The 10,063-nt window shown below is 32.6% G+C and overlaps 1 protein-coding gene across 1 annotated transcript in view; it reads right to left on the bottom strand.

The window, feature by feature from the left end:
* Positions 1 to 2,919: 2,919 nt before the first annotated feature.
* LOC128173124 (uncharacterized) overlaps positions 2,920 to 10,063 on the bottom strand; it is a 38,841-nt gene continuing 31,697 nt past the window's right edge. Inside the window, exon 4 of the mRNA XM_052838845.1 lies at positions 2,920 to 4,875. Within this exon, the coding sequence (XP_052694805.1) occupies positions 3,932 to 4,875 (944 nt within the window). The 3' untranslated portion in view covers positions 2,920 to 3,931. The remainder of the gene's footprint in view (positions 4,876 to 10,063) is intronic.

Raw genomic sequence — 10,063 nt, 5'->3', positions numbered from 1 at the left:
ACATTTGCTAAATCAGTGTTTTTAGGCCTCATTTCAGTTTAGAACATTTTTTTTCTCAAAATCTCATCTCGGATGACTAGATATGTGTACACAAACATTCACAAAATCAGTGTCGTTTTTAAAAGACACAATTTCATCAGTTATTTTACTAACAGATATATCGGTTAAACCCTTTTAATGAAATACATGTACATGTATCAGTATGAATATCCTTTAATTCAAAGTGTCATCTTGTTACCGTGCCAAAGTTATATCAGGTCATAGTCATACGCTATGACCAGTTTATTACAATGGACAGTTGATCATGATACTTCGTTAGTTGATAAGAAGTTGTTGTTTTGAAATTAAACCAAAAAGTTAGATATGTCTAAATTCTACAGAAGTTATCAAACATAATTCTTCCTGTAGTTTCACATAGTTTTATTATTCGAGAACACTTACATGAACAAAATAATCTGTTACTTTGTAACAATTTCTAAATATAAAAAACTGGCGGAGATATTTTAACAGGGAACCTGACCTTTTATGGTGCTTGTATTTAAAAAAGTGTTACATTTTGACTCACTAAAATGTTTGATATTTGGACAAAAACGTACAATACAATTCATAATAACTCTGATAGAGGGATACTTCTTTCTTGACGACTAAAAGAATGATACAAATGTATACGTAGGGTCTACAGATTCTCTAGATGGTAAAAGGAATCAAAATATCCAGTTACGGACGGACGGACAGACAGACAGACAGGCACACAAGGGTAAAACAGTATACCCTCTCTCTTTCGGAGCGGGGGTAAAATAAGTATAGATGCTCAAACTGTTGTAAACAGCTCAGAATCGAAGGGGCTTTAAGAGAAACAAGAAAGTTTTGAGAAGTGACAAAATAAAAGACGATGGTGTGATTTATATAGGGTTGCCCACATGCTGTATCACTGTGGCTGTTCAAGTAAGCCATTTAACCCCAAATGTCTAAGTAATTTTTAATTTTGAATATTGAATTAACTGCTACATGTAATGAGGGAGAAAGTCAATAAAAGATTTGAACTCTCGTAATCAACTTACTGTTTGTTATCCAAAATTTATAAAGGGGGACAACTTGGATCAAGACTGCATGTCAGTAGTTTTTTTAAAATTTGTTTTACAGCTTTTTGAAGCCCAAGGCCGAGCAAATGATAAACTGGACTGGTCCTGTAAATAAAAGTTCATCAGGAGAGGACAATGGCAAGTTCTAGCTCTTAATTAAGTCAAGACTTAACCGACCAGCTGTTTTCAGACTTGGCAAGATTAAGACCTGGATTATTTACTCAGGACATTGCCAATAGTGTAAGAGACTCTATTGGAACGTACTCAAAGTATTTTACAACATGGATCTGTCTTTTGCATACTCTCAGAATGCTTGTTTCCGTCCGTAACAAAACATTCCGTCGCATTAATCTCAGCAACTATTTGTCGCAGATGCTTGAAATTTTTACACAGTGTTTGTTAAGGCATGCCATATCGGGGGATATATATTTGTAACAATCGGACGCAACTTCCTGTTAAATGACGACTTTGCTTATTTTTTAACCAACATTTTCAAACAAATTTTTGTCAAAGATTTCTCAGCAACTATTTATTGCAGATGCTTGAAATTTTTACACAATATTTGTATAGGCATGCCATATGGTGGGATATATTTTTGTACCAATCAGACGTCAACTTCTTGTTAAATGACGACTTTGTTTTTTTTAGCAAAAATTTTCAAACAAATTTTTGTCAAAGAATTCTTAGCAAATGTTAATCGCAGATGCTTGAAATTTTTACACAGTATTTGTATAGGCATGCTATATTGTGGGATGTATTTTTGTACCAATCGGGTGTCAACTTCCTGTTTAATAAGTACTTTGTTTATTTTTAGACAAAATTTTCAAACATATATCCGTCAAAGATTTCTCAGCAACTATTTATCGCAGATGCTTGAAATGTTAACACAGTATTTGTTTTGGCAAGCCATATCGAGGGGATATATTTTTGTACCAATCGGGCGTCAACTTCCTGTTAAATGAGTACTTTGTTTATTTTAGCCAAAATTTTCAAACAAATTTTCCTCAAATATTTATTGCAGATGCTTGAAATTTCAACACACTATTTGTTTAGGCATGCCATATTGTGGGAAATATTTCTGTACCAATCGGATGCCAGCTTTGTGTTAAATGGTGACGTTGCTTATTTTGCATATTCACATCAGAGCGGGGGTATCACTAGTGAGCATTGGCTCACAGATAACTTGTTTTACCTGTGTTTATGCTGGACAGTGTCACATGTATAGTAAATAGAAACGAAACTCCAAAACGTCACAGAATTACATGTTTCTACATCTTACGCTTCCTACTTTCACAGTCTGCTTGAACGCGTTTTAGGGTCCGTGTTTCTCGCGTACGCTAACATCAGTCAGATCCATCACTTTTACTTTTTCAGGGTTCAATTTTGCAATATTTATGCGTACAACGCCGCGATACCGCAGTGATTCATTGATCCCCCATGTTCATAAGAAAAGGCTAGATACCAAACAAATAAAAATAATTAAAATTTCTTAATGATCTCTTTGATTAATCAAACGGTTTATATTTAAACCATTTCTGAATATTTCAGTAAATGTTTATTATGATGTGACTAAGAGTACATAAAAACCTCTATTGTCTTTTTTACACTTGCAGAAGAAGCAGCCAGTTCCATATATGTAAAGATTACCAAGATTAATACATGTATGTATTATAAAAGTACAACAACTGGTCAGCGCGTAAAAGTTCATGGAGTTCCTGTTTTTGATCTAGTCAAAGTTTCGATCCATCAATTAAAAATCGAAACAAGGTCACCATCAAAAATACAAAAAAAGACATCAATGATAAACGATATATGATATTCATTAAAACTGTTAAAATGAAGGTTAAAATGACATTTTTTTCAAAATTTTATTCAAAATGACATCACAACGATTTTCAGATTAGAATCAAAAGCACCACACACAATCCATAAAGTATAATTATTAATTGTGGCAATAAATAAAAAAAATAATATTGGTTTAGAAAGGCTGTTTTTAAAACAGCTCACCAATGTTTTTATCGCCTGTTTGCAAATATTTATGACGACTTTTCAACAACATTCATTCCATTTAACATCGGAGTTCGTCAGCAAATGAAATAAAATAAGGAAAAAGATCGTCATTTAAATCCACAACTGTGAAATACCAGACATTAAGTGATTTTTTTAAAAACTCTTTTCTTCAAATCAATGATAAAACACTGTCACATAATTTTCAACAAAGAAATGTTGCATAAATAACGAATCAATGAATATACAAGGTACAAAAGTTAATAGGTTACGTAATATTATTAATTAAAGAAACGGAAATATTTTTATCTGTCATTCAAAACTATCAATGGATTTAAATCTATCTATACTACTATATTAAAATAATAGACTCGAATTGTTGGGCTTTAATACCGATAAATCAGAAGAGTACTGTCTTTTGTTTTATATATTCTAAACATCATTGATACTTGAAGATTACCAATCTGATTTTATTTTTTCTCAATCAAGCTTCGCTAATTAATAATCAACGAAAATTCCTCCACGATATCCGGAAATCATCAGATATTTTTAGATTTTACAATCTTTCGCATGCGCATTACATTCACGCTAAATCACGGGAGGCTTTTTATTATATGTTTCCACAATATCACATTTGCATTGATAAACTCAGAGACGATATTACAAATGCATGAACATTTTCATTGGATTTTTTTTTCTGTTAATAAAAAAATACGGGAGATAACTGTTACACAGTGCATTTACTTTTTTAAAAATCCCGAGAATTTCGAATGTCAACATGCTGTGTAAAAAAAAACGTTGTTGAAGAAATGTTAAATTATGCAATTAAAAGAATTAAACTTTTAGAAGAAAGGTCTAAAACTTCGCTGCCGAACGGTTCCTATTTTTTGAATACAGTTTCCAGGAATGCATGTTTTTGGCTCTAGAATGACTTCACCAAATCTGCTTGAAACATTACAGGCTCTTGAATTACTTTTAAAATACTTCAGTCGAACGCTTTCATCAGTCAGATCTATTACTTTAACTTCTTTAGGGTCCAGCATCGTAATATTGATACGCACAACGAGACGAACGCTTTTTGGTTTATTTGTCAAACTTGCCAATTCCTCCAACCCATTTATCGTTTTGCAACAAGAAATGAATCGTGATTCTGCGCCTTTATTGCTTCCATTCTCAACATGCTCCTTTAGGCTTGTTTTTGAATCGATATTTTTTGGGCGAAGACCACGTCTGAAACCTTCATTAACACGAAGTAATCTATACACATACTCGTCTTTTTTTACTGTAACTTCTTCGGAATCTCCTTCTGATTCTGTAATATCCATAGAATGTTGATCATCATTCTGACATATCACAACTTCTTTCTGGGTATTTTGCGAGGATAAAATAGCATTTTCTTTCTTAGGAGAGGACAAATCATCTGTTGTTGCTGTTTTCTCTAAATTGATGACTTTTACTGGTATAGAAGCTTCTGAACATTCTGTTGTATCCTCTGCGAAAGTTCTAGTCTGAACAATTTTCATCTCCGATTCTTGATGAAATGAATCGTCTTGGTCAGATCCCTCAGCATCTTTATCCTTAAAAGTGCTGATTTGAATACTTTGAATACTTTGCCTCGCGTCATTGTTTCCCGTTGTTATTTCAGAATGTTCAATTTTAGTATCAGAGACTGCTTCTATTTTATCTGTATATATCTTGATTTCTTTTCCAGTATCATCTACATCTAACAAATTTGGCCACAGCTTCAAATGTTTATTGTTAGGCTCTTCAAACCCATCATCAGATCCTAAAATAGATGCGTTAAAAAATACGTACATTTTAAGACATTGTTCAAGATATAGTTCCTGGACAATAAACAGAATGCAAAGACTCAAACAACATATCATAGGAAATATGAGGACATGTATGTACACCTAATTACTTAATTAAATTTTTACACGGGTTGTTGGGGCCAGATAAAAAAAAAATTCCCGTAACTTTGCAGCAGATGACAATTTTCATTAATTTTGAATAGATGTGTCAATACTTATGCATCACCCTCAATGAAATTCACATTCTTACTAATATTTAATAATACATAAGAGTATATATTTTGTTGAGGGTAACGCAGTTGCAGGAAAAAATAGTTCTTTAGCCATATCTACATATGATTAAAAAAATGTCAAAGTAATTTTTTCAAAGTTATTACATTGAAGTTCACTTTATTGTTTATAACAGTCTAAAATAATTTTTTGTATAAAAATTTCAGATAAAGGACTGTTTTGAAAAATTAAATGGGGAAGGAATTTTGTCTCTGTTTATATGTATCATTTTTCCATCAAGACATAAGTGAACAGAAGACTAGTTAACACAATCTGTTCAAGCTTCACAGATTAAATATAGAAGAATACAAAACGGTATGTGATCTAAAACGCGATAACATGTTATCGCGTTTTAGATCACATACTGTTTTGTATTTTTCTATATTTCTGTTATTTTAGTTAAAACCGAAGTCGCTGATGGAAGTTATCTCCTCGATACATGTTGAACTCGCCCTACACTTTCTGCAATGACGTATATAAGGCAATCCGCGTTCATGGTTACCCTGTTCTGGAAAGTTCTTCTATCAAAACTTATATCAAGCAGTAACTCTAGTGGATGCATAAGCCTTAATAAGGAAAGATTTTATATATATATATATATATATATATATATATATATATATATATATATATATATATATATATATATATATATATATATGTGTGTGTGTGTGTTTGTGTGTGTGTGTGTGTGTGTGTGTGTGTGTGTGCGTTCGTAAACACTGCCAACTGAGAGCCGACGTCAAGTTACACAGCAACAACTGAGAACACAAAATTCAAGTGAGGACAAAAATCTGGTCCTCACTTGAATTTCACCTTAGAAATGCTTAAAATCATGCTATAAACCATATATGTGAAAATTGGTGCATGGACCAGTTGGAAGTATTTTTCCGTTTTGTGTATGTTGTGTGTATAAAATTATCAGCCAGTCAGCATGGCGGTATACACACCACAAAGTGTAACACGCATGCGCGGGTTAAAACGGAAGTTTACATTCTATCTGGATCATATAAGCGCTTGAAAACATACAGATATCAAGGACGATCAATGTCGCGTAAAAAGATAAAAGTAAGTATTATTTGTTTTGGTTTTTAAAAAATATTTTATCGCATAGTGCGCGGGTATGATAAGGCAACTCTCAGCGATCAAATTCCTCTGATCGGAATGACGTCACAATAAGCAGCATGATGTCATATTTTACTTAGAAACATGTCGATTTTACCTTTATCTCTGGTTTAAATTATAAAAACTACAGGCATGAAATATCACTAAAAAATCTTCTAACTGAATATATCTTTGATTTTTCTCTATTACGTATAATTATCATTGATGACGTCAGAAGCATGTTTAATAGAGAAGATCATGTCGGGAGACAAATCATCGGAATGCAGTGTAAACAATACCGAAATGAGACTTATTTAATACAGATACCTAAGATTTAGATGAGTGTCAGTTAGGATATAATCAGGATAATACAGGCATGGATATTTTGTTTAATCAGCGAGTGTTATAAGGTAAGCAGATCGATATTTATATGGCTTGACCAGCCTTTCCTCTGTCAGTGTGTACAAAAAAAGGCAAAAGTGTAACACTACCCCGGATATTATGAAAGATGACTTTGTTAAATATCAACGGTGTATGACCTAAACTACTTGAAAAGTGCTGCTAGAATCCTGTGAATTGTTGTTTTAAATGAAAAATACGTAATATTTTCAATGAAATTATAGAAGTTGAGGGGGTTTCCGATAAATATTTACAATATTTATGTTATGCGATTAACAATAGGATTCTAGCAGTAATACTACTAAACCTGAACTAATTGCCGATCGAATTATTGTAACAAACAGACAAATGAACTTCGGGGTAGTGTTACACTATTTGATTTTTTGTTAAGGTAAAAAATTGATCTATTTATAACTGTCACGTGATACGATGGCACGGCAGCTTCAAAGATCCAGTCTATTCTGAAGTAATAAATAATATCTTGGTGAACACATTCACTTGGTATTAATATACCGCACTGTTTTCATAAAAATTAACAGTTTTCAAAAAGATCATAATTTTGACGGTCATTAAACTAAACGTTGCCTTAACCTACCCGCGTGTGTGTTATAAATATGTTAAGGAATTTATTCAACAAACGGAAATTTACATCCATACTTGTTTTATCGATTAAATTGAATCATACCTTCAGATACAAATACAGTGCAAGAAGCCGTGTATAATCGATACAAACTGGTATAATGGTAAATTATTTCCAACAGTGTAAGTCAGTATTTACTTAAAATCGTTAATAGTATACATGAACATAAACCATCACATACAATTTCATACAACTAACTAAAGACGTCACAACATTATACTTTAAAGGCATCCATATTAACAGCCATTGTCTTTGCAGGATGATCATTGTATTCATATATTACATACGGACGATGTGCAATTTTCAAAGCAATATGAATTAATGTGTTATCAAACGAAAAGCTAGATATGCACAATGAATATGCCATACAAATTGCATGGCGTTAAAGAAAATATCCATGCATGTAAACATGAAATCAGCAAGTACTGGGGACGTGTAGAGGAAAATAAAAGCAATAATTTCATTTTTAGAAGTTGCTAACCTAGCTATCATGACATAAAAACGTGTTATAACCATTATGGTTTGTACATTGTTGATTTTGAAGTAGTTTAATGTACTATGTAAACACAATATATCAACATCATTTTCCCCCAACACCCCTCCCTTAAGTAAATTTTAGATCCGCGCCTGTTTGCATATCATTACATCATACAACTTATATATGAATTTATATGATATCCTAGAAATTTGTCCTTTTTTAAATGAAAAGATATCAACGATTCAATTTAAGCTATAAATGCACAATCAATATAACATACCAATTGCAAGGCATAAAAGATTATTAAATGAAAAGATACCAACGAATTTAATACACACATATAAATATAAAGACTCAACAAAAAAACCACACACATTGTAACCGCTGGCAATTGGGAAAAAATGAAGGCATTACAATTGGCGTCAATTATCAAAATTTAATTATGTAATGACTATAAGTATCCATCATTATATTTTTTGTGAAATATATCGTTGTGTATGATTTTAATTTTTGTGATTGATTATTTGTGGTGTATCTTCTCGTCTGAGGCTTTAACTATGGTTTTTAATGCGCAAGTTTTTTTTTAAATACAATTTAAATAAATCATAAGACTTACCTTACAGTTTAATTTGTATTACGTTTAATAATATTGCTGTTTTCATTTTTATCTGTCTAAACATTTGCATAAATATAATAACACGTGCTTTAATAAATTATATTATGCCAGGCGCGGATTCCACTAAAGAAAAATAAGGCCGTGAAATCTAAAAGAGAAAAAAACAGGGCTGCGTTCAGGATCGTAGTGGCTACGTGGGGATACGTAGCAGCTACGCTGTTGAACAGAACGCTAACCAAGCCGCTACGTAGATATACCTAGCCTACATTTTTAATGCTAAGCATCAAACTCGAAATTGCTACCTTAGTTACCACTTTGTACCAAACATGATATTTATCCTATTTAGTTATATTTAGTTCATATGATAAGTTATTATGAATTTTAACTTGTACTGTACGTTATCTTTCCGCTTGAAATTAACAAAATACGTCGGTTTAATAAGATACCGGGTTTCTGAGCTAAATAAAGTTTCAAATTACATAAGATAAAAAACCGCATTCAGTGGATTCAACACATATATTCTAGTGTCCAGATTGACCTACATGTAGCTGCAAGGCCAACTTAGAAGATTAATTATTAATTATAAATAAGATTCTTTTGATAAAATTAGGGCTATAAAGACTATTATTCTGAATAAAAAAATCCGCTGCTCGTATCCTCATTGGATTAAACTGTTTTCAAAACAAAGCGAACATATAGAAAAAAAGCTTTCCATAATTTTCAGTTTAAATAAAAAAAGAATACTTTGATTTCAGTTAAAGTCAGTTATTGAAAGAAAATTTATTTTTTTTTAACAAATGTAAACATTGTTAACGGAATTAAAAATATAACATCGGTGATAAATGTTGGATGAAAAAGACAAAAAAAATGAAAACTAACTGACTTTAATTGAAATCACAGTATTCTTTTTTTTTAAATGTTTAAGACGTAATTTTTTCAACATTGACAAGCTAAAAAAAAAAAGACGTAATTCACCAATCGTTATTATGCCTATTTTGTTGATTTGCAACCCCCCCCCCCCCCCCCCCCCGATGCTACGTTCCAATACTCGGGCGAACAGGTAGATGGGGCGAACGAACCCGATACCTTTTTGCGCCTGCGTTACGGATCATCAAAATGGCGAAAATTGAATGCATGTCAGACGTCTATCTTTCCAATTAGTAAACGCTAGATACGAAACACCTTACAACATCTTTTGCAGCTAGAGCCGTCGGAAGGTATTTATCCTTATGTTTGCCTGTGTGAAGGGGGGTTTAATCAATTTTTGCCGAAACGATCGATTCGTTAGGGGTACCATCCCGTCATGGGTCCTGCATGAAGTCCACTCGTTGACGTAATCCGAGATTCCTCTGACTCTAACCCCGCTTTTATATTGTGACTTGCGGGGGAGAGTTAGAGGAATCTCGGATTATCGTTGACGTTGAGAGGATGTGCCCAATCCTTCGTCGTTTTTAAACTCTCTCTCTCTCTCTCTCTCTCTCTCTCTCTCTCTCTCTCTCTCTCTCTCTCTCTCTCCTGCTTTTGACGAAGCTCCCACTTGACACATTGAAACATTGAATGTTGTGATGCTCTAACCGTCAGGATTTGTTATACACAATTTTGGTGTAAATTAAAAAATAATGTTTGAAAAAACTTAATTGTTAGCTAAAGAAGAAA

This window comes from Crassostrea angulata, chromosome 2, assembly GCF_025612915.1.
Source record: "Crassostrea angulata isolate pt1a10 chromosome 2, ASM2561291v2, whole genome shotgun sequence".
Taxonomy (NCBI): domain Eukaryota; kingdom Metazoa; phylum Mollusca; class Bivalvia; order Ostreida; family Ostreidae; genus Magallana; species Magallana angulata.
This window is presented reverse-complemented; position numbering and strand designations above follow the sequence as displayed.